The sequence below is a fragment of the Thunnus albacares genome, chromosome 16 (genome assembly GCF_914725855.1).
Source record: "Thunnus albacares chromosome 16, fThuAlb1.1, whole genome shotgun sequence".
In the NCBI taxonomy this organism is placed as follows: domain Eukaryota; kingdom Metazoa; phylum Chordata; class Actinopteri; order Scombriformes; family Scombridae; genus Thunnus; species Thunnus albacares.
In genome coordinates, this window is record NC_058121.1 from 14,878,120 (window position 1) to 14,901,559 (window position 23,440).

Sequence of the window (23,440 nt, forward strand, 5' to 3'; positions counted from 1 at the left end):
TTTTGAAAGGTTTCTTTTCCAAGTCTTATATCATGTTCAAGAACGCTACTCGAGTTTCATATCCCATTTTGGGAGGTTTTGTAGCATGTTGCCAACATTTTGCGAACGGGTCGAGGGTGAACTTTCTGCATACACAAATGAATAAGTGAAACTGGCAGCAATGCGGAGGGTTTGTTTTAATCCTCTCAAGCACTGGCAGTTACAGCAGAACAAGGAAGCGTTGTTCAAGTGTGTATTTGCTCATAGTCTGGGAGCATACGCACACAGGGTGTTCTTGGCTAGGAGTTCACTTGGTTACATCATGGCTTTTACATAGTTATGGAAAATGAACTGCCACAAACACAATGTGCTCTGACTCAGATGGCTCACAGAACTTTGACATTTTGTCAAACGGTTTGAGGAATTTATATAAGGACAATAGTGTATAGGCTACTACACATACTTTGTCATATTGTCATACAAAGTTATAATGCAGAAATTCACTGCAGTGCAATTGAAAACTGCCTCAACAGACAACAAAAGTGGAAAGTCTTTAACCAAATCCGGGGCCTACGTTACGATTAAACTGTAGACTGTAATAATTTATAGTTACTTTAACTTCTGCCAGATGGCAAGTTAATGTATTTATTAACTTCAGTTCGTGAAGCGCCATTTTTTATATGTGAAGCTGATTGCCTTGATAAATGTTTTGAAAGGTCAAGCCCATTTCACGGCAACAAAGTCAAATTGCATGATAAGAGGAAAATTAGGAATTACGAAATAGCTCCGTTTAAGGATGTTTATATAACATCCACTAAAATACCCTTAACTAATTGCTGATTTATCGATTCTAAACCAAACATTTTTCTTCTTGACTGCTGCTGCTCCTTGCATTCCACCGCACAATGCAGTATGACTAATTTTGTTATCATGTTGCTGTTTTGGTTTCTGTAATTTTCATCACTGTTTTGTCAAATTGTGTTTTCACAGTGCGTCAGGATCCCTTGCTTGGAGCAAGCGAGATGTTCAACAGCTTCTTAAGGAAAGCACAGCAGGTTGGTGGTGTTTTTATTAAGTCTGTACCCGACTCAGAATTTTGTCAGTCCAGTCGGATTTGGCTGTTCAATACGAAGATTCGACTATTTGTTCTTTCTTTTTTTTATATATTGATTATCTGGCAATCAGAAAATCCACTGGCATGAGTTTCAGTGATGATTTCAACCACATTAACAGTTAAATGCAACAGAGTCATGGGAACATATTTTTCAGCATTTAAAAATCAATAAAAGACAGCTGCATATGATGCAAGATTTGAATTTCAGCCTATTTGAATTGCTGACATCTAATGTTGAGCTTCCATATGGATTTGTTGGAATAATGAAACAGGCAGCACATATGTATTTCAGTTTAAATCAAGCTCTTATAGCCTATTTTATTTCATTTTAAACATTAAAAACATGTAAATGAGTAAACAAATGAAACTGTTTAAAATAAATTCACAGCATTGCCCGCTATGAAATAACTGCCATCTCTTCTTCAACAAGATAGGCCTACTTCTTTATTTCTCTTTAAACATAAAAACTAATAAATAAATCTAAACAAGAATAAAGTAACAAATGAAATTATTTAAGATTGGAATTATTTTTAGATGGAAAATAAAAACAGTAGGCCTGAAAGTTGTCTGTTTTGAAATAATAACTTCTCGTCTTCAACAGGATAGGCTTATTAGGGTACTGTGTTTCTCTTTAAACATAAAATAAATACATCTTGAGTGTAGAAGAATAAATAAACAAATTAAACACTTGCAATTTAAGATTTGATTGACAAAAAAAAAAGACTGCTTGACTTAAAGACTCTTAGTCGACTTAGGGGTCTCTGACAGGGGGCGGCCATAGTTTTTATATATCATTTTCAAATCTGACCAGCGTTTCCTGTTGCATTAACATGAGCAATAGGCCTGTTAGGACACAGGGCGTGCTTCTTGAACCAAAAGGCTGATTCAGTAATTACTTTTGGCAGTGAGTTAGAGTCAGGCTTGTAAACTTGTTGGTTAGATGTGTAACATTGGGTTTGGTTTGCATGTAGAAATGTATGAAATGATTACATCAGACGTGAAACTCATGAGAAAGCGACCTTTTGCCGAATATAGCAACATAATTGCATTGAGTGTGGGAGCTGGATCTTTTTGAACCATTATGTCAAAAAAAAAAAAAAAGGGAGACGTGAGCCACTTTATGATTCATCCCTCTAAATTTGCCAAAAAGCTTTTTTCTGCAGCAACAAAATTCAAGCAAAATGCTGTAAAAACGCAAACTCATGGTGTGTTGTTGTTACCTGACTGAAGAGGCAATTTCAAACTGATGATGCGTCAATGACTTATTCAGACCATGTAGCAAGGTTGATTTGTCATCATTCAAGCTGTGACCTGCGTTGCCAGGGGGGGGGCTGTAAATCCAATAACCTTCATGGACAGATTCATTCGTCTGCAGCCACGTCGCATACAGTCAATGGTCGCACCCATGCTGCTTCTCCTCCTCTGTCTTCCTCTCTCATTAGAGTCTGCGTTTGTCTCTCTCCCCTCCCCCCCAGTGCCTTATGTACTGCGAGGACAGCAGGTGCAGAATAGGAGATGAGTTACCACCCGGTGCTGTCATTTCATCCGCACCTTAGTGGCGGGGATGTACTTGGAGACCCCCTGCTGAGGAAACAGGGAAGATAAGAGATGATTTAGCAGAGGTGGTGACAGACTGCCTGGGTACACATGAGGCTGGGGTTATCCAGTTTAAGATTTCATATTTCTTGTCAGCTCAATATCTGTTATTTACAGTCTTGAAATATTCATAGGTTTTGGCAGTTCAGTTTCCTTAGCTGTTATTCATCGATTTTGTGTTCAGTTAAGGCTTGAACAGAAGCACAAACACAGCAGCACTAATGACAGGAGCTGGCAATAGTAAAATAATTGCATGGGACGACACTTCAAGTGACTGAACATGAAAATTGTAATTGTTAATGGCTAATATGGCTCCTATTTTTGTTAATGAATTCACAGTAAATTCACAATTCTCATATTTTTTCCTTTTTATTTTAATTTAATCAGTTCTTAATGTACAGTATGTCTTGTTATCTGTCTCTGCCAGTAAACAAAGTCAAGCTTTAATTTTGTTTTTGGATGGCAGTAATTCTCATCAAGACCCCTAGTTATTTTGTGTTTTTTCCCGCCAGTTTCAAATTAAAAAATGCATTAATTGTGTCACTGAAATTAACACTTTGCACTTGGTGAATGAACTTGGATTCCAATCTCAACCCCTGAAATGCTACAGCCGCTCTCGACATCAGTGTTGAAAGTTGATCAGATTCATTGGACCGCTTTGAAAGAAGTCTAACCTACTTGATGTTCACCTCCGCTCTGACCACCCCTTTTTTTTTTTTCTACACTACTTCTCTCGTTGCTCAACAACAAAAGTCACAAGACGCAACAAGAATGAAAACACGTAGCCTTAACCATGATTTGAATCGTGAAAGTGAGCCTGTTGTGTTTTGTGTCATTCCCACAGGAGACGCAGCAGATTCCCACAGAAGACGTCGCTCTAGACATCTGTCTCTCCAACGGTCAGAAGGTTACAGTCAACATTCTGACCTCAGATCAGACAGAGGATGTCCTTGATGTAAGTGCTGGAGTGTCCTTGGTTAAAGACCTAACATAGATCTGTGATTTTAAATTGATATTAAACAGCTACATAAATTAAACATTTGTTTAAAAAGAAGTGTGATTAGGGTGCTATCAAGAGTGCAACATGGCTAATGTTTCAATCCACTCATCAGCTGTCTGTAGAAACAGATGCATCTCTGTATATGATTAGATCCATATAGTAAATAATCTCTTTAGTGTATAGCAATATACTGTAATTATGTTCACAGCTGGTGCTATTGCTGGTTGACTCAAGTGGCCAGAAGTCTTGATAAGGTTAACATCATCAAAGGTTTTTACTGTGTGTTATGGATCTCTGCAGCGTTTTGTGTCTGTTTAACTAAAGGCATTCGATCTCTGTTGTTAATAACAGTGCTGACAGACACCTGGGACTCCCTTCAGGCAAGCAATATTGCTGTAGACTTCTCTGTAAGCTCTGATGCTTTACAGACAGTAAATGTTGCAAATCAAATTAAGTCACATTTATATGGACCCCCTTCACTAAAACAACGCTCCAAGGACTTTTTGAAGTCTGGGCTTCTGCGATCTAACAAATTAAAAATCAGGAAGGGAAAAAAAACAAAGCACAAGACACTAAACAGCATTTAGAAAAGGTTTGGAAGTTGCACCAAACATAAAAATGGAATAAACCTTTGACAGGTCAAATCACAAAGGCATTCCCTGACCTATAGGAACAATAAAATTACATTTTTTTTGCAAATACATTAAAACAAGACACCCTTAACCAATTTCAACATGTTTTTTTTTTTTTTTTTTTTTTTTATAGATCAGGTAGTGACTGTGACCAAACCTTTTAGTACATCCACTTCACCTCTGCTCTTGACTGACCATAAAAAACACTGATAGCTCACAACCACACACACGCTAAAATTACTCATCACAGTAAACATCACCATGTTTCATCATGATGTCCTTTGTCGCTCTTGGCTGTAAATCAAGCTGTTGATGTTAAAAGCGCTCTTAAAGTGCGCTTTGAAAGTTTAACCACAGTTAACCGCTGTTTACCACAGCAGATCTTAGAGCAGAGTATATCTTAATAACAACATGGTTTCTCAATGTGTGTTTGTTTGATTATTTATGTGACTAGAAATGCCACATTTTTGAGGTTTTGCTATGTTGTTGTTTTTCAGTTTAATTAAAGGAGTCAAAAACAGGCCAAAGAAGAAATGGTACTACTAAACACAAATCAGCACACATTGATTTTTGTGTCAGGGTTGTCCCAGAGAAGACCGTCCTTCGATTTGGAAATGTAATAGTAATGATTTGTACGGGTAATAAAAATTCAGACTTCAGTTGGCTTTTCTCATGTATTCTGTACTAAAAGTATATTACTGGAACTACTGGATACTACTGGCTGTTTTTGTGCTCATGTTTTTTTTTAATTTCCGAATCAGGAAATTCAGGTTTCTAATCAAGTTAGCTGCACAAACAAAGCACATTCATTCAAGTTTAAAGGAGTCAATATAAGTCTTGTTTAACACCTCAAAACATTCGCAAAAGCCTTCATGTTTGTTGTATAATAGGAGAACAAGGTACACTTTGTATGAATGAATGGGATTATTGGCCAAACAAAGTACTGTGGGGACTGGGGACTAGTTTAATTTATCATATTAGTGTGACTGTAAGATTGATTTTCTGAAGGGATTGAAACACGTCACATAATATACAGAGATGGAGAGGAGGGTGGATGATGTATCTCACTCTTCCAGTGTATTTTTAAGTATGTTTGTAGTTATATCTCAGTTTTTGATCTACTAAATATTACAATCTTTAGTCGAGATTTGCCTTTTTCCACTTCAAACTGGGCTGTTTCTTTTCTGCTATCTGTCCACAATCAGTTTTATCCTCATTTCTCACATCTCGCTGAAAAATATAAATCAGATGAAGGAATGAATTAATGGAATTTGATTGTGAGAATGAACTCCATCTCTCTCTTATGTGTCCGCAGGCTGTTGCCACAAAGCTTGATCTCCCAGACGACCTTGTGGGTTACTTCAGTCTCTTCCTTGTCCGCGAAGGTGTGGACGGAGGTTTAACATGTAAGTTAAACAACTACTAACCTTCACTGAATAAGAAAAATATTTCATTAGAAAGATCCATAAAGTAGATAAGTAATTAATTACCGCTCACATTGGAACGTATTTTCAGACATTTCTGATAAAAGGCACCTTGGGTTTCAAGTTCCAGTGTTGTTTATCACGGCAAACTAAACATGCAGTACTCTTAGCTCTTTGATAAAATAATGTAAATATAGACTACTTTATCAAGTCAGTCAAGGTCACTGTCAGAAGACACACAAATCATGCAGAACTTTGAGAACAGATTATTCTATTCCAAAGGCAGAAACAAAAAAAGTAAGAGTATGAATTAAAAGCTTTGTCAAGCCCTTCTGAAGAATATCTTTACTGTTAATGATCTAATAATCTCTACGGCTTTACGTAAAGTCTGCTCCAGCAATAATCCAACAGCTCAGTTTATCTGTCTCACAGTTTGGAGATGCACTGTAGTTTAATTAAAAAAGAAGAACTGAGGCACATCATGAGAGCTATATCTTGTTTCTGAGTTCTCGCTGTATCTTTGACTAAAGTTCATTTACTAGGTGCTCAGAAACCCAGTGAGAGCCAGAGCCAGGTTTTGTGTGTTTGTTGGCATGTTCATGCAAAACAGTTGTGCAGTGTTAAGAGTGACGAGAGTTGTGCAGTGTTTCCAGTTTGAGAATGTACAGTATTTGTTGTGGTTTAAGCTCTACTTACTACTGTAAAGTGGCTTTGCATTCATAAGCTAACTTCTGATTAGGCTGTTATTTGGCCATTATCTTACTTCCAACAACACGTGCTACCACGACCACTCACTGTTAACAAATGAAGTTTCAAAAGTCAACACACAGGTGGAAGACAGCATAAAGTAATCCATTAAATTGTGTTTTTGCAAATCGGTGTTGCAAATAACACCACAGGGATGCAGATATGAAGCTTTCCATATCGAGATATTTCAGTTTTCCAATCATTTTTTATTTCCATTCCATCACAACCCCGTTGGGTCAAATCCCCCCCCTCAGTCCCAGGGGTTCTTCTCTTTTCTCATTGTCCATCTGCCAAATGCTCCCCCCCCCCCCCCTTCCCTCTCCTCACGCCAAATCCATTCCAGGCTGAAAACGGTGCCAGGTGAACTTGGAGGAATCTGTAAATATTGATACGATTTGACTTTATTATCATTAATATTCTTCTGAAGTTTGTCTTGCTTCCCAACACGTACACTGTTTCGCATAAATGACAAAAGACAGCATTTAACCAAACAATAAAACAAATACTACAACATATATTACATCAGACGAATAAGTGGCTGCAGTGCATCAATTAAATCACTCCCTTTAACATTCAGTACTTAATCCACACAGGAACACTGAGGCCTACTTAGAACCCAAACTCTGATTTAACAGTTTGACAGACTGAGGAACAAAAGAGTTCCGCAGTCTGTTCAGTCGAGCCAGTGGGACTCTAAATCTTCTGTTTGAATGCAAAAGCTGATATTCTTCAAATAAAACGTGAGAGGGGTCGGACGTAATATTACCTGCCAGAGACAACGTTCTTTTAGTATGCACAGCTTGAAAAATATTGCAGCCATGTTGTGTATATTCTTGGCACAGTTTGAATCTGAAAATCGGAGCCGTATGAAAGAAAAGGTCCAGGTGGTAAATACGACTCGACTGCTAGAATAAATCTGGCGCAGCAGGCCTGGGATCAAACACAACTGGTGGTGGGAGTATTGACATAACTAGATGGTTAGAAGAATTCAGTTCCTCTCTGACAGGCAGTAAGTTTCCCAGACATCTGTGTGTAAATCAATATATGCTGTAAAATATGCAAAGACATGTCAAGAAGGAATGAAGGAATAGTGTCTTCTTATCTGCATTTTATGTTTTTTTTGGGGGGGGGGGGGGGGTTGTGCAGTTTCCCACTGACAATTTAGTTTGTTGAGGAATATTCAAAAAACATTTTAAGCATTCAGTTTGTATCTGTGTTTTTTCATTCCTGCTGAGATTTCCAACATCAAAGTACACAGCATGTTTTCTCTGCTTCCTGTACACAACATTTCTGCCCATAAAGGAGTAAACAATTTTACAAACCTAATGGCAGGCTAAAGCACTGTTTTAGTCATTTGATTTTTAGTGTTGCAGTTATAGATGCCTTAAAACACAGCAGCAGCAGCAACACCTGAGATCTCCTGTACTCTCCTGAGGGAATGGGCTATAATGAAACAGCTGCAGATGAGCATGGACACACAGAAACACAGACCATTATGTCTTTTCACATATAAATACTCACACACACAAAAAAAGTTCTACCCTGCTGGGGTCCGTCCAGATGGAGTTCTTCCATCCCTCATTGTTTGCTGTTACCATCATTATCCAAATGTCCTTGGGACTTCACTGTACCGCTGCACTTGTTCCTTACTCTCTCTCTCTCTCTCTCCTTCTGTCGTTCTGTGTGTGTCTCTCTCTTAGTCGTGCGGAAGCTGCAGGAGTTTGAGCTGCCTTATGTATCCATTACCAGCCTACGGAGCTCTGAATTTCACATACTCCTACGGAAAAGGTACAAACCTCCTGCTCACATCACGACTTCAAATTTGATCATTTCCCTCCCAAGGTGCTCTCTTGCACATGTAATTATAGCTCTGATTCATTGTCATAGAGCGTTATCTTGATAACCAAAGTGCTTCACAGTGAAGGGGGTGTAGCACCTACCTGCGTGATGCACGGCAGCCATTTTGCGCCAGAACACTCACCACATATCAGCTTGAGGTGGAGAGTGAGGAATATTTGTGTATCATTTAGCTAACTCGGTGAAGAAGCAGGTCAGATATTTCTGTTTTAGTCAGCAGTACATCTGCTGTACTTGGTATAATTTAATTCACTCAACCAGCAAGGCACTCTTCTTATTTTCCTGGGGTAATACTCATTTAATTCCTTATCTGCAGTGGTGCACTTGTTCTTAATTTGTCAGAACAGTGTCAAGCCAAGCCACAGGCTGCTTATCTGACTTAATCATCTTCTCCGAAGTGGCAGTTAATTTAAAAAAAAAAAGAGACCTGAGTCACTTATTTCGCCAAGGACGATATTTATCATGACTGGACAGTTGGTGGCTTTGACTGTCAGCCCAGAAAAATGAAATGAACATTCATCCAGTGTTGCTTAGTTCATTTTACTCAATTTGTGTTTTTATGATTTGATTAGTTTTTATGACTTTTAGTTTGTTTTATTCTCTTTACATTTGAAATGTGTTCTGTTTTTATTATAAAGCACTTTGTGTTTTGAAAAGTGCTAAATACAGTTATTATTATTGTTGCAACAAAAGACAAGACCATAAATGAATTTATCAGTTTGTATTATGAATCCCCTACCTACGTAAATTTACTCATATTGGCAGTTTTAAGTTAAAGTCTTTAAACTGACAATAGCTACAACAACCAGTGACATTCAACCAGAAATTCAACCAACCTATCAGCCAACATCACAGTGTCTGTAACTGGCCAGACTGTAATTAACAGGATGAACTTGTCAGAAGTCAGTCATCATGATAAAGAAAGTACATGCACTAATGGCTAAAGCTGTATGTTCCAAGCAAAAAGTAAACATCCTCACTAGTTAATGATCCATGTAGATGACATGGAAATAAGGAAACAACAGTGTTCTTGCAGTGTATTGCAGAGTAATCCCTCCAAGTGTTGTAGTACATTATTATAAATTAAAATAGAATTACAACCATGTTTTGTTATAACAGAAATCATACATGTCAACATTTACACTCATACTTTTTAAACTTGTCCTTATTAATCAATTAGCTGAGTAGCTTTATTTTCAGATAAGATGTTATAAGACATGACAGCTAGCAGGTTCAACGTAGATAATTTTGGGTGCATAGAGAGTAGACAGGAAAAAACAATATCTACCTTCATAACATGAATACTGCCCTAAAAATTCCCTTAAAGTTGAACCACCACAACTCTTGATTAAGTCTCAACGAAATTTGAACATCACAGTTCACAAAGGCTTTCTTCAGGACAGTTTAATTGGATTGTGTGGATGCTCAGTCTTTCCTACAGGTTGAGAATTTATTTGAAGGTGGTTTACACTGGATGGAGTTGGGTTGAGACTCTACCAAAAAGGAAGATTGTTTGTACTGCGTAAAACTAAATTCCCTGTTCTTCACAAACCAAACATCCCAAGATATTTACAGAAGGAAAACATTACACACACACACTCACAGCAACCAAAAATATACAACTTGCTCTGAATTGGCCATCTGTCATGACGAGCTGCATGTCGCAAAAAATCTGAGCAAATCTGTTTGGATGGGACACCCAAATAAATTCTATGCAAAGAAAATACCGATGGTGCTTTCCCCCTCAAATCTGAAGTTTGTGATTGTTCCCCTCTTTCAACATTTTTCTACTTCCTCGTATCTGATTTTTCGTCACACTGCCTCGTGCTGATCGAGGTACACAGGATGTTTACTTTCTTTCTGCCTCAAGGAAAGTCGTAGGCTGCGTTTCATTAGTTGTTCAACATGCCCTTGTTGACTTCCCCCTCGGCACTTGCCCTTGACGGGAACTCTGGAAAACTCAAGTGAACTTCGCGAGATCGACCCTTCGAGAGCTGAGGAAGCAAATCATCATCAATGGTCAATCAGCACTGCAGATTAACCAGTGCGCATTGCATTGCAGTTTTGCGCTATGACGTCAACAAGATGCTGATTTACAGTATTTAAAACAGATGCTTGTGATTGGAAGAAACAGAAAGAATGTCTGAGCAAACAATCTACAAGTGTAAGTAATAATATCTAGATAATCAGAGTAATCATGTTGAAATTCAATTTTATCATGCTAAGGAATTTGCTTTATGTAATTACTTCTCTGGAATGTTACGATTCCCCATTATTTGCATTTAGAACTTCCGTGTTAGTTCATTATGTTGTTTTGCACACCATTTCACATTATAGTAATGTTAGTAGGCCATGCAATAGTGATTGTTTATGTTTTAATGCTATTTAATGGTCAGAAGAAGAGACAGAGCTCTTCATTAGGTTGAGAAGCTCCGATGAGAGCCTCTTCATAGGGAAGCGCAATGCCTCTAAACAGGCCATGGAGTGACTGTTGTTTTATATTAAATTGGAGCATCATTGAATCACTTTATCTTACATATTACTGTCGTTTTGCTAAATGATTCCAAATAAAGACATGTTACATGTCTTTTTTGTTATAAAACCTTGCATTTGTGGCAAGCATTTCACATGTATGTTGTCATCTTGTTCTGTGTTTCTTTGCCAATGGGAAACTAGTGCTTATGATGGGTTTGGAGGGGAAATTGCTCAGGACACAGGCAACAATTGGCTCAAGACCATCCATAACTCCTCTAGTACCCATTGCCTCATGCACAGGGGAAGACCAACTCAACACAGCCAGCTGACTGACAGGGCCCCCTGAAATCCAATGTGAGGGGGGGACCCCACCTCCACCACCTAGCCAGACCCCACCCACACAGCCTCAGCCAGGCAGGAGTGAGGGATCAAGGCTGCTTCCAGTGAGGGGAAACATCCAGCCCCCCCTACAAAGCCTGGTAGAATAGATCCACTTCTGCGAGCTGTACTCCAAGAAGGGAATCGAGAAGAAGGCAGATACACACGCCTTGAGGCTCAGAATGAGAGGATAATTCAACTATTTGAAAAAATGGTGGAGAAAATGTGATTTTTTTAATTATTTATTTATTTTTTGTCTCCAATGGAGATTAATTCATTTTTAAGGGTTTTTTTTGTTATTAGTGATCAAATTGTCTCCAGACAGAATTTTCTTTTGCCTTTGTCCAAATATTTTGAGATGAACCCAAAAAAAAAGACATGAAAGAAATAAAAGAAACATTGCAATTATTTACATGTGTGCGCTATTTACATGTGTGTCCAATTATCAATAATCGTGGTCCAGCAGCTGCATTACTGACCTGTAAGAGAGAAGGCATGTTACTCTGGATTAGAGAAAAAAAAAAGAAGTAAAAAAGACAGTAATGTTTTGATTCCAAGACCTTGCACTACTGACCTCAACAGCATAAGAGGCTTGATCCACATTGTCCCTCCATGCATCCTGCACAGCCTCCTCAATGTCCCAAACTCCCAAACAGATGTTATAGAGGGATGCACAGCAGGTTATTATTTCAGGTACAAATGAAGGATCCATCTCCAGGACCTTGAAGAAAATGCTGCGCCACCTTGTTTTCATCATGCCAAAGGCTCGCCCTATGATACAGAGGGCCTTCGCAAGGTGGCACTTATAGCGCTCCTGGACCCACCATCCCATATAAGGAAGTAACCTGCAGGAGGGTACAACAGATCTGTGAGGAGGGGACTGTTTTTGAGCACTCCTGTTGTGGACTGATCCAAAGTAGCCTGCGAAAGTAAGAAAAAGAGAGATAGAAAGAAAAACTTACTACTACTGTCACAGTCTGCCTGTAGCTGGATGGAATGGAACAACTGTTCAGATAGTCTTTGGAGGCAGGACCTGCAGGTACCTTGATCTTAATGCGGCACCCATCAGTTCCACCCACACAGGTTTTAAAGGTATCTTACTGTGCTAGTGCAGCAATTTTGTCCAACTGCATCCAGCTCATGGGGCTTGGGGAATTGGATACGGCGCATCCTCTATTCCACTATCTTCTGTGCCACCTTATGGACAGCAAAGGCACGGCAAACCACACTGTAGGATGTCCTATGTGCCAGCCAAAAAAGGAAGATGAGAATCTCCAGCTCAGGTTCCCAGCCATGGGTTTTGTCGGTTCATACTGGTGCCGTCATCATATTCCCAGCACCATGTGTGATTGAGAAATCTCTCCTCAAGTCATCCAAATCAAAATACAACTTCAGCAATGGTACTGAAGTGTTCACCACAGCATAATGAATAGTTGATGTCTCGAAAGACAGAATAAAATCAGTATGATGCCACTGACATAGTTTAAAACTGTGACACAAGTACAGTGGTCATTAGTACCTGCTTTCATTTCATTTTTGGAATTAGAAAGGAAACTTGTTGTAACCTTGTTTCAGTGGGAAAAATAAATGTCACCATCTGACATGCTTTTGAATACTAAGTAAACTGTATCACATTACATTTATTCAGCAGACACTTTTATCCAAAGTGACTTACTATGTATGTATAATAGCTTGATGCTACCATATGATTTCATTGATTACACCTACAATTAATTATAATCTAATTCATTGCAATTACTATATACTTTAATTAAAGTAACCCAGTTAGGCTTTTGTCTATGTAGTTTTTCCCAATAAAACTAGTTATTCCCGATATTGTATTGTAGACTACAGAATTTATGCTGCTTTTCTAAGCTCACAAGAGACAGTTCTGAATATTTCGAGCCTACTTACCGAATGCAGACGTTATGCAATCATTCAAAGGAAATGTTATTGTCAAGTACCTGCAAGGCACAATAAAACGCTGCACACATAACTGGTTGACGATCCATCATGACTACTGACTACAAGGGCAAGTGCATTCCATTTAAATCCCCCGCTCCTCCCCCACCCACTTTCCCTCTGCTCTCCAAGTGGCCGTACGCTGTTACGTAATATCAAGGGCTGAGGGGCAGTGGAACTACTAATGAAACGCATCCTTAGTCCTCCTGACCTAGTTTCGCTGTGGATTGTAGAGTACTGAGGGAAGAATGAATGTAGAACTAACAAGTGGAGGTGGAGGAAAAACAGACCCCCAGTGTATGAGATCCAGGAGAGGGTCAGGTCAAAAGGAATGAAAAAGCTCTTTTTGGCCAAAACTCTCATATGAAATAAAATCATTAGTATGTTTTTGTAGGTCATCTGTAATAGGCAAGCATATGTTTACATTGTAACATTGTGGCTAATTTATTTATATATGCAATAAGAGAATTCAAAATAAAGACCATGTGTCTCAAAAGGCTCTCGTTGTATTTTTAATTGAAAAATAATATCACTCGCAGATACACACACCTTGATTCTGCTACTTATATTCACTCCTTTCTCTCTCTTTCTTCTTCTCCCTCGTTGCCTGCTTTGAATTGCTGATGTAGCTAGGCAGAGTGGCTCACATCTGCTTGAACAACTTCTTCATCCACAAACACCCCTTGTGTCATGCAATTACAGCATGTTAAATTTCACGCCTGTAGTTAAGTGTTGAGAGACATGAATACAATGAGATCAAAAAAGCAGAAGTAGATAAAAAAAAACCCAGCACTCTTCAAGCTTAAGAAGTTACAAACACAGACAACAGTGTTGTCTGTGTGAAACGAGTGTCCGTAAATAAATACACATAGCGTCTTTAATTACGCACTGAGCGACAAATATAATCTTTTTTTCCTCAATAAAGGCAGATCTTTTTTTTGTAATCTTTCCTTTTCAGAAATTAGATTTCATATATAGTCCTTGATCTTTTCAATCCCTGGCCATGAGACAGCGGTGTGAACCGTCAGACAGGGAATTCATGCATTTTTTACATCACGCTCTACTGCACCCACACATTTCTATGCATAGTAGCACCAGCAATGGCTTCTAATACAGCTTCGGTACTGCCTGTGGCTCTTTTGTGCCGTTTCACTCACATCCCCCTCAGCAGACCAGCTGTCCATCAACCTCAACAGCAAGTATTCCTCGAGACGAATACTTCCACTGCTATCTCATTTATCTCCATGACATTGAGTAGAGAAATTTAGTCAACAAGTATTTCTCATTTCACAGGAGCGTGTCAATTCACATGTACAGTACCAGTCAAAACTTTTGACCTGCTACTTTCAAGCAGTTTCCTTAACTTGCAGTGCAGTGTTACTCGACACAGAGATCAGTGACAAACAGCCAGTTATGATCGTATGAGTGTGTTTCATTCAGATAATTTATTCACTGGAAATTGTAACTGTGCAACTATTATGTTTGGATGTAGCTTTGTAGAGACTGACTGACTGACTGACTGTTTCTTTCTGCAGTTACTGGGACATGGCGTACGATGGTGATGTAATGGACAACAGAGTCGGCCTGAATTTGCTATACGCCCAGGTAAGGGGTTACATTATTTAGGTAAACCAGACGCTGTCATTTATTTTCAGCCACAACAGTGGTCTTATAAAATACCTTTTTAAAACGAAACCAATCAAAAAATCCAAAATGAAAATGATTGCATCTGTTTTTATTGAGATTGCAGGGTGCCAGCATCACATAAAAAAAAATTAAATCAAGCAGCAAGTCCCTTTGCTGCCAAATGCTTTTGTCTACCCCTTGGGTCCTTCCATTATCTGATAGTGGTGTCAGCTTGTTTTGACTTTGCAATACCTTGAATCCTGCACCTCTTTGTGTTCTCCTGTGATCCTATTAATAGCGGATTATTTTTGCTGCAACAGCTGTGATCCGTTGTATTAAGCAGTTTGGGGGGCGACTAGTTTGATTAATATCTGGAACTGCTAAATGTTTACTCTGTAGCAGAGAGAAGGTTTAAAACGGAAATCAAAGAAAAACAAATGGTGTTTGGAAGGATATGCAATTATTTGTGTATGTTTCTGTGTAATTATTTGTTGACTTGAACTGTTTACATAAGGGTGTGATTTCTCCCACATGTACCAAAGGGAAACACAGAAAGGCATTTGATTTTGTTCAACTGTGCAGAATGATCAACTTCAGTTCTTGTTTTTGCTTCACCAGACAGTGTCTGACATTGAGCGAGGCTGGATACTCGTCAACAAAGACCAGCACAGGCAGCTCAAATCACTGCAGGAGAAGGGTTCCAAGAAAGAAGTAAGCAAGGACATCTCTTCTAGATTTTTCTGCCTCGGAAAATGTCTCACTTGAATCCAGCTGATATGAGGAAGTGTCTTTGTCCAAGGATAACTCTGCAGACCAGAGTGAACACTGCCTCTAGTGCATTATGTTATGCAATTAGCCTAGTTTTTCCCATGATATGAATTTTTAATTACATCAATCCATTAGAGAATTTAAACTTATTCTCTCAAGGGATTAGAACAAGACATAATTTTTTTTAGAAAACTTAGTCATCTAATTTTTTTCTCTTTTTTCAGTTCATCCATCTAGGTCAGACACTCAAATATTATGGCTATATCAAGTTCGACCCATGTATCACCGATTTCCCCGAAAAGGGTTGCCAAGTTATCGTCAGTGCCGGAAACAATGAGCTCAACTTTCACGTCAAGCTGCCCAATGAACAGATGAAGGAAGGAAGCTTCAAGGTCACGCGCATGAGGTGTTGGCGAGTCACGTCCTCTGTAAGTGGAATCGTGTGTGTATGTGTGTGTGAGGAGAGAGAGAGAGCGGGGGTGAGTGAATTCACCTTCAGGCATGCCTGTGTCTCTGAAGCTCTGAAATAATCAAACTGGAATCCCTCCATATTATTAGGAGACTAAGAGCTGGCAGAGTAGAGACGCAGCAGCTTTGGCAAGCGTCCTCCTTGAACCACAAAGAGTCGCCTGCTTACAAACCTCATCTCACCACTGCAGCAGAAAAAAATAGTCTGTCTTTAGTCTTGCCAAACATTAGTTTTTGCTCCTACTACTCGCTAAAAGTGCTGACCACCACACCATCCATCCTCATCAGTCCAATTACCCAAAGACATAGCAGCCAACGTGAGGATAGTGCAGTATCGATCCACCAACCTCACACGCAGTGCCGCATCCTTTACTTAAACTGATAATTGTCTATTGGCAATGAGGCAATCTGATGGCATGTAGTACGAGGAAGCATCTACACAGGGTGTAGATCCACTAGCATGAAAAGAAATCAGTAGACTTTATAAAATAAAACCTTAGAGACCTTCAGGGAAAGAAATAAAAAAGAGAGCAAAGGTTTCACACCAACAAAGGCCATATGTTTAACGCTTGAGGCTACTGTTTAGACTGTCATCAAGTAACTAAATTGATCAGTAAACATGAGATGCTATCAGGATGCGTCAGACTTGTGATTGAACGGTCCCACGCATTGTAGGTTCACATGGCAGTTAATCAATGCAGCTTCTTGCACAGTCACTGGCAAAAAAAAACTGAAGACATCTCAAGTAATTTTATAGGAACTGTTGGAGGCAGAAGACTGAGTCAGTTACAGTCAGCTGGTCATTCGTGAGAAAAAAAATCATCAACTTGCCATACAAGAGGACAGAAGCAGTGGTCCTGCCAAACTGATCAGATGTTAAAATGCAAATTGACTGATTTTTCTTTATTGAATTCACTGACTGCAGCTAGATTTTTGTTCATTTGAAAATGAAGTTGGCAAGAAATTCAGCACAAAGTCCTCGTCTAAAGAATAAAAAAAAATCTCCCATCATCGTCGCCCAGTTCAAATGATCAGATCTGCCTTGAATAAGCCTTTTTTTTTCTCTGCTTCCAGTCGTCTTGAAAAGAGACAGCTTATCTGAAAAGCCTGAACAATCCGTGAATAGCTGAGAAAAGCATTACACGCAGCTCTACCCACATCATTTCACAAAGATGAACATTTACAGAAGCAAGACCTCATTTAAATGGAGACGGAGAGAACAGTTCACTTTTGTAGTGCATCAGTGTTCGAGCAGCGCAGTCATCATGTGTATCACGGGAAGCTTTTATTAGTCTCCTAAAGTTAATTTGCACCGAGATGTGGACACATGGCAACATGACTAAAATTAAAATGCACCTTGGCTCGTCTGATTACACACCAAGCACTCGCACTGGCCAGCAGGATGATTAATTCCTGAGCTCATTTTCAGAGGTCAAAGTCATTTTAATGAGCCCTTTCCTCTCCAGCGAACTATTCAAAACATCTCGCTCGATGCAGCACTGCAACCCCCCTTGAAGTGGATTCTCAAATTGCATCCGGAAGAGCCTGTATAAACAGTTAGCATGTCTGTATGTGTATGTCATGCCTTTGTTTTTGTGTGCTTTTCCTTTCCGTATTATCTTTGTGTGTGTGTGTGAGTGGTTTGCATGGGAGGTACATCTATCCCAGAGGAAATAGTCTCACTCTGAGTGCCACAGCCCTGTGACGAGCACAGACTCCATAAATGAGGAATGAGGTCTTGTCTCCCGGGAGTTGCGTGTGTCTTCTGAGCTTTAGGGATTTTTCAAGGCATTTGAAATTCCATATTTGTATATATTTCTTTCTTCCTTTCGCTCCAGTGTTAATCTCTGAGCGTGTGTCATCTTAAGATTTGGCTGCTTGTCATTTGTGATGCAGCAGTTTAACCAGAAGAGATGTGATGATAGGGGAATGTGATTTCACTGCTTACACGGACCTCTAGTCATGGAGTTGAATAACAAGCTTATCCCCTACTTAGAATCCAAGTTGGATTTTGGTTTAAAAAAAAAAGTGGAAATCTGCTTTATTCATGCAGTTTGAACACAAGAAGACAAATGATGGGGGCAGTTGTGAAGTTTTGTTATTTTTATAGTGTTGATTGAACGCTGTGGCTTGAAAGATAAAGCAGGAAATAGCTCACAGTAAACGTAAATCATCAGCGGTTGATGATGACAGTGCTTACAATACAGTTGGAGGATGACGATAATGATGATGATACCTGCCAAGCACCAAATCATAACCTCCACCCTTCCTATCTGACATTGCAGCAAGTCCCAATAGCAAACGGCACAACCAATCCCTGCAGCTCGGCCAAATGTGAGGTCAAACTGGAGCTCGCCTTCGAGTATCTGATGAGCAAGGACCGCCTCCAGTGGGTCACCATCACCAGTCAGCAGGTAAGAGGTCACTGAGGTCAACAAGCTTTAATGAGCAGGTTAAACAGACTAAGATTTTTGGGACTGTAAATGTGATTATATCATCAGAACATTTTGTTCCTGCTGTTCTCAAACTACTGCAGTATGTATTTCACAATGTTTAAGATAAAAACAGTGTAAGATATTCCAGATTTGACTGATTTTCAGTCTGTGATTTTAGGCTATCATGATGAGTATCTGCCTTCAGTCTATGGTTGATGAATTAATGGTGAAGAAGTCAGGCGGCAGCATAAAAAAGGTTTGTATCAAGAAAAATCATGCACCTCATAACAACTATGACATCCTTAAAAATCACCAAATGACAGCATAATTTTGAATTTGTTTACATTTAATACTCAGACTTTTTAGGCTGACATTTTATTTAACAAATATACTCAATCTTACAGCATCATTTTCGGACATTACTTGTTTTTCTGTACCTATTTGGTTTTTATGTTGGTGTTTATGCAGATAATAGGTCCTTGGTTTGCTGTTCTTGAATCTTAACACATGTAATTATAAAGCAAACACCGTAATTTATAGGATTTTCCCTCTTAATTTGTATGTTTATTGCATTGTTTATTGCATTGTTTATTGCATTGTTCACTTCATTTTGCTGTTACCTCTTAGATGCTGAGGAAACGACACAATGGCTCCATCCACCGGCCAGACAGTCAGCAAGCTGTGAAATCTCCCCCTCTACTGGTGAGAAATGAGACATCATGCCATGAGTGTGATTTTTGTTTTCCACGTACTGTAGACCTCATGTGCAGGGTAATTTGACACTGTTTGTTGATTTGGCTGCAGGACTCCCCTGACCCGAACCGTGAACAAATCGTCAAACTCTCGGTGAGTACATTTATGACTTTTTTTTTTCCATTCTTTTCTGATATATATATATATGTATATATATATATCACAAAATGAAGTGAAACATGCAGCTGATTGATTGCAGTTGAATAATGTATTCCCATAACCTTAAGCGATTCTGCTAAATCAATGTGTGTCTGGTGTTAAGTATATTATTGATTATTCCATTTAGACCAAGCTGAGCTCGGTGTCCCTCCGAGGGATCAGCGCCTCCAACTCAGCAAATGACATCAGTGGCAACGATTTCCATGGCAACTATGCTTTCGAAGGTATCGGGGACGACGACCTGTAACCCCTGATTCTCTCCCCTCCCCCTCCTCCTTCTCCCCCTCCCCCTCCATCCCTCTGTCAACGACTGGGACGACAAAGATTACAAGCTGAGCTGAGCCGAGCCGAGCGGATCACGCAGGTGTCCGATTCTGCAAGATTGTAGCTTCCTCCTGGAGAAATCGCTGCCTTAAGCTCTCATTTAATCTTTGACGGTGTCCTTTCTTTCAGACTCTAAAAAAGCTCATCTTGATTTTTGTGTTTTAGTTACAATCATCCTATCCAAATTGAAACTTTATCCCTATGTTATTTAACTTGTCGCAGCATAAATAGCACATAACGCTACAGGTACATAGGGATGCTTTCTATATGTTACTGTTTCATTCACATGGATTACTGTTTCATCGACAGTATGTGTGAAGTTCTATAATACAGTTAAATTCTTGAGGTACAAAGTAAATTAATATATTATAAACTAAACAGATGAAGAAAACCTGCTAGATCCTGGATTCTTCCCTTGGTGGCTGCATGTTCCTTTCCAACCAGAGAGCCAAATGTTTAGTTAGACCTGGCACTAGTGATTATACAGCAGAGCTGGATGCGGATAGTTCTCAAAATGACCCAGAGTCCAGTGAATGTGTTGAAACTGATCTCGGTCGAGCAATTAAAACTGTAGACTATACAGAGCTTACATATATGGTTGATCAATGTTTGGCTTGGCTATATACCAAAATGTCATGTTTTTATACTGTTAGTGATCCTCTGTGTGTCATGCTGTTAACGTGCCATGTCAGTAAATATCTTAGCAAGATACCAAGTGGTGTCGTCAGCTTAACATTTGAGGCACAGTCACTCGTACTGCCTTCAGAAATAGTCTGATGCCTTAACTTTTACTTTGTTGCCTCGTGGGGGGTTACCTTGTCCTTTTAACAAGATGTAGGTTGAAAGTTTCAAATAAAAGTTAGGTGGTGGTAGGATCTTGCAGAACTTGATATAGATGGTTGCTTTGGCCGAGCTGCTTGCACTTGCTGAACCCATCGTTTTTGCACAGTATTACAAGTGGAGATGAATGTTTGAGTGGAAGCTTGAGCATGACTTTAAACATTGTGTGGAGATTTTTCCAGGGGGCTCTGTAAATCCATCTATGATTTATTTTTTTTTTTTTTTAATCAATTTTTTAAGGTTTCTCATAAATGCCAAATTATAGTTTACTAAAGCATTTTGCACAAAATAAGCATAAAAATTATGACAATGTCACTTTTTATATTATGTACATGCAATTAAGTATTCTGAACAGTTACTAATATCTTTATCATCAATAGCTTATAGTAATCAAATAGATCAAATGTAATCTAAGTTGTATAGAACAAAAAGTTTAAATGGGCTAACATTTATCATTGTTTACATAATGTTTAGGGGACTTTTTTTTTTAGTTGAAATGGAAAGTGTTTACAAAATTTTTGATCTGATTTTCTCTGTCTAGTTGGTTTTGGGTGAGTGATGGGGAGAATTCTTCGGGGCTTCAGTTCATTGTAATTTGTACATACATCGTGCCAATCATCTCAGAGGATTTAGTCGAAAAGGTGCTTTGGTTAAGTGGCAAGTGTGATCACGATTGCTGGAGTGAACAAAGTTCATGGATTGCAGGCAACAAAATGAACATATCCCGCTCTTTTGTACGACATGACATTCCATTTGCTGTTAGCTTCAGTTATTTCAAAAAACTGTGTTTTGAAGCCTCTAAATGTAAATCAACGATTGCCTATTAACAGCTTTTTTTCTCACTGGTAGCCAGAACTGTAAACAAAAATGTTCTCAACATAGAAGCATCTCGCTCGTTCACTCCTGTGCTTCTTCTTCTGTCTTAAGTTGCATTTAAGTAGTAGTAGAGGGATGTGGACACCAGATTCAAATGTCACCAATTTTTTATTTCTTTATTACTGTCTATACCATGTAAATGGAAGCTGCGAGGTCCTGGGTGTTAGTAAATGTGTAGGTGCCAAATTACACTTTACAGTGCATTTTTTTCCCCATCAGCATCACTGTTAAAGAAAAAGTCAAATTTTATTAAGATGTATTGACTTGTTTCATTCCACAACTTTTCATTTTGATTTTAGTGGTAAGGTCAGTGACAACTGTCTGCTCTGTTTGTCATGATGCTAAAATAAACTCTGAAATTACGTGATTTTGTGGTTCTCGGTTGTCTCTGTTAATGACTCACTTTGGTCGTGTCATCACTTCTGAGAACTGCACCCACGTTCTTTACCAGCAGCAGCTTTGGGCTTCAGCCATGTTATGTGACAAGACTCTACCTCATTTTGAGCAACCATGATGAATTGCAGTATTTAAGACATTTTGAAGCAAGACGTTGGTTGAAAGTTTCAAATAAAAATTAGATGGTGTTAGGATCTTGCAGAGCTGTAAATAATATTAATGATGTCAAAACTCCATTAAACTGCCTCAGTTTCAGGGTCATGGTATTATGCACGCTGGTTCACTGTCATGCAGTCATGGTTTACGAGGACAGTTGAATACAACAGAGCCATTGTTAACCATATTAGTAAAACCTGTGCTTTTCCTATTATGAAAAGTAAAAAATGTCTGCTGTGAAAAAGGTCTGTTAAAACACAAGTGATAGTACATCACCCAAAAGTAATTTTATGTTCCTGTAGAAGATAACTCTCATTTCATAAAGGTATTTGGAACTGAGAAGGATTATATTTAAGCCTGACCAATAGGTACGGTTATGATATGAGGCTATCAGCTGATACTTTTTAATATGAGAAACATATAACATAATGCATATAACATTTTCAGAATTGTGACCAAGGTATATGAGCAGGAAGTTTTATAATTAATAAATTAAACTTGTTGCTGCTCTCTGGTGGACAAACTAGTGATGTCAGTTTCTAAATCATCTCTGGTATTTCTGCAATTTCTTGTTTCTTATTGGTCAACCAGTACAGATATAGCTGTGCCAAGCTAATATCAAACTGACCAACCCATACGTTCATTTGTTTGTCAATGTTACATTCAGTGTCATAACTGTGGCTTAAAACTTATCATTTGGAGTCGCATTTTTGTCTACCTAGTGAATGTGAGTCCAATATTCACACTCTTTTAGCTCTCTACCAGCTCCTGAGGGAAATATTTGACTCTTTAGCTGCTAAATGCGACACCATGTTCACCAGGTAGTCGCTAACTGTGGCTGTTTGCTGCTCAGCAGATTTTGTACACTGAGCTTTTTCTCTGAAAATAGCCTGCTGTGGCCAAAAACGACTGTGTGGCCAAAAATGAGAGCAGTGAGAGTGAACCAAAATAGTTAAAGGGCCAGTGTGTAGGATTCACACTGGCCTGCCCTCCAAGCATGTAGTACAATCTACGGTTCCCGCCAAACTTGAGAAAAACAGAAAAGGCCCTCTCTAGAGCCAGTATTTGATTTGTCCTTTCTGGGTGGGCTACATGGAAGAGGACCCACACCCTACGTAGATATAAAGGGCTCATTCTAAGGTAACGAAAACACAAGAATTCTTATGTTCAGGTGATTATACGTTAAGGAAAATATACTTATGAATAATGTATTTCATTTCTGCCAATAAATCCCGCTAAATCCATCAAGTTGCAGCCGGACAGCTAAACATCGAGCTGAAACTTGCTATAAAGCTGGGAACTGCTAATTCCCTGTCAAGTGATTAGATAATTATCTATGGGTCTTACCCTATGAGTGACCCCTTCCGTATTAGACATACTCATATGATCCATTGTTATTATAAAAATACTGATTACAGAATTAAGCAATAACAATATGATTCAAGTATCTTGACAAAGCAGAAATTAGATGTTAA

At 38.9% G+C, this 23,440-nt stretch overlaps 1 protein-coding gene and 1 long non-coding RNA gene across 3 annotated transcripts in view; one reads left to right on the top strand and one right to left on the bottom strand.

Annotated features, from left to right (window-relative positions):
• Positions 1-21,780, top strand: part of snx17 (sorting nexin 17) — a 28,832-nt gene extending 7,052 nt beyond the window's left edge. The window contains exons 4-15 of the mRNA XM_044330056.1: positions 970-1,034; positions 3,534-3,644; positions 5,637-5,727; positions 8,193-8,280; positions 14,700-14,769; positions 15,409-15,501; positions 15,783-15,986; positions 18,312-18,440; positions 18,640-18,717; positions 19,089-19,163; positions 19,266-19,307; positions 19,501-21,780. Coding sequence (XP_044185991.1) covers positions 970-1,034; positions 3,534-3,644; positions 5,637-5,727; positions 8,193-8,280; positions 14,700-14,769; positions 15,409-15,501; positions 15,783-15,986; positions 18,312-18,440; positions 18,640-18,717; positions 19,089-19,163; positions 19,266-19,307; positions 19,501-19,620 — 1,166 coding nt within the window. The 3' untranslated portion in view covers positions 19,621-21,780. The remainder of the gene's footprint in view (positions 1-969; positions 1,035-3,533; positions 3,645-5,636; positions 5,728-8,192; positions 8,281-14,699; positions 14,770-15,408; positions 15,502-15,782; positions 15,987-18,311; positions 18,441-18,639; positions 18,718-19,088; positions 19,164-19,265; positions 19,308-19,500) is intronic.
• On the bottom strand, positions 11,180-14,680 carry LOC122965828. 2 transcript variants are annotated; one of them, XR_006398307.1, is made up of 3 exons: positions 13,117-14,680; positions 12,304-12,442; positions 11,180-12,123 (listed from the first exon to the last, which is right to left on the bottom strand). It is a non-coding gene; the product is annotated as an uncharacterized LOC122965828 (long non-coding RNA). The 2 variants fall into 2 exon arrangements; XR_006398306.1 differs by having other exon boundaries at positions 11,180-11,681; positions 11,777-12,123; positions 12,304-14,680.
• Positions 21,781-23,440: the final 1,660 nt, after the last annotated feature.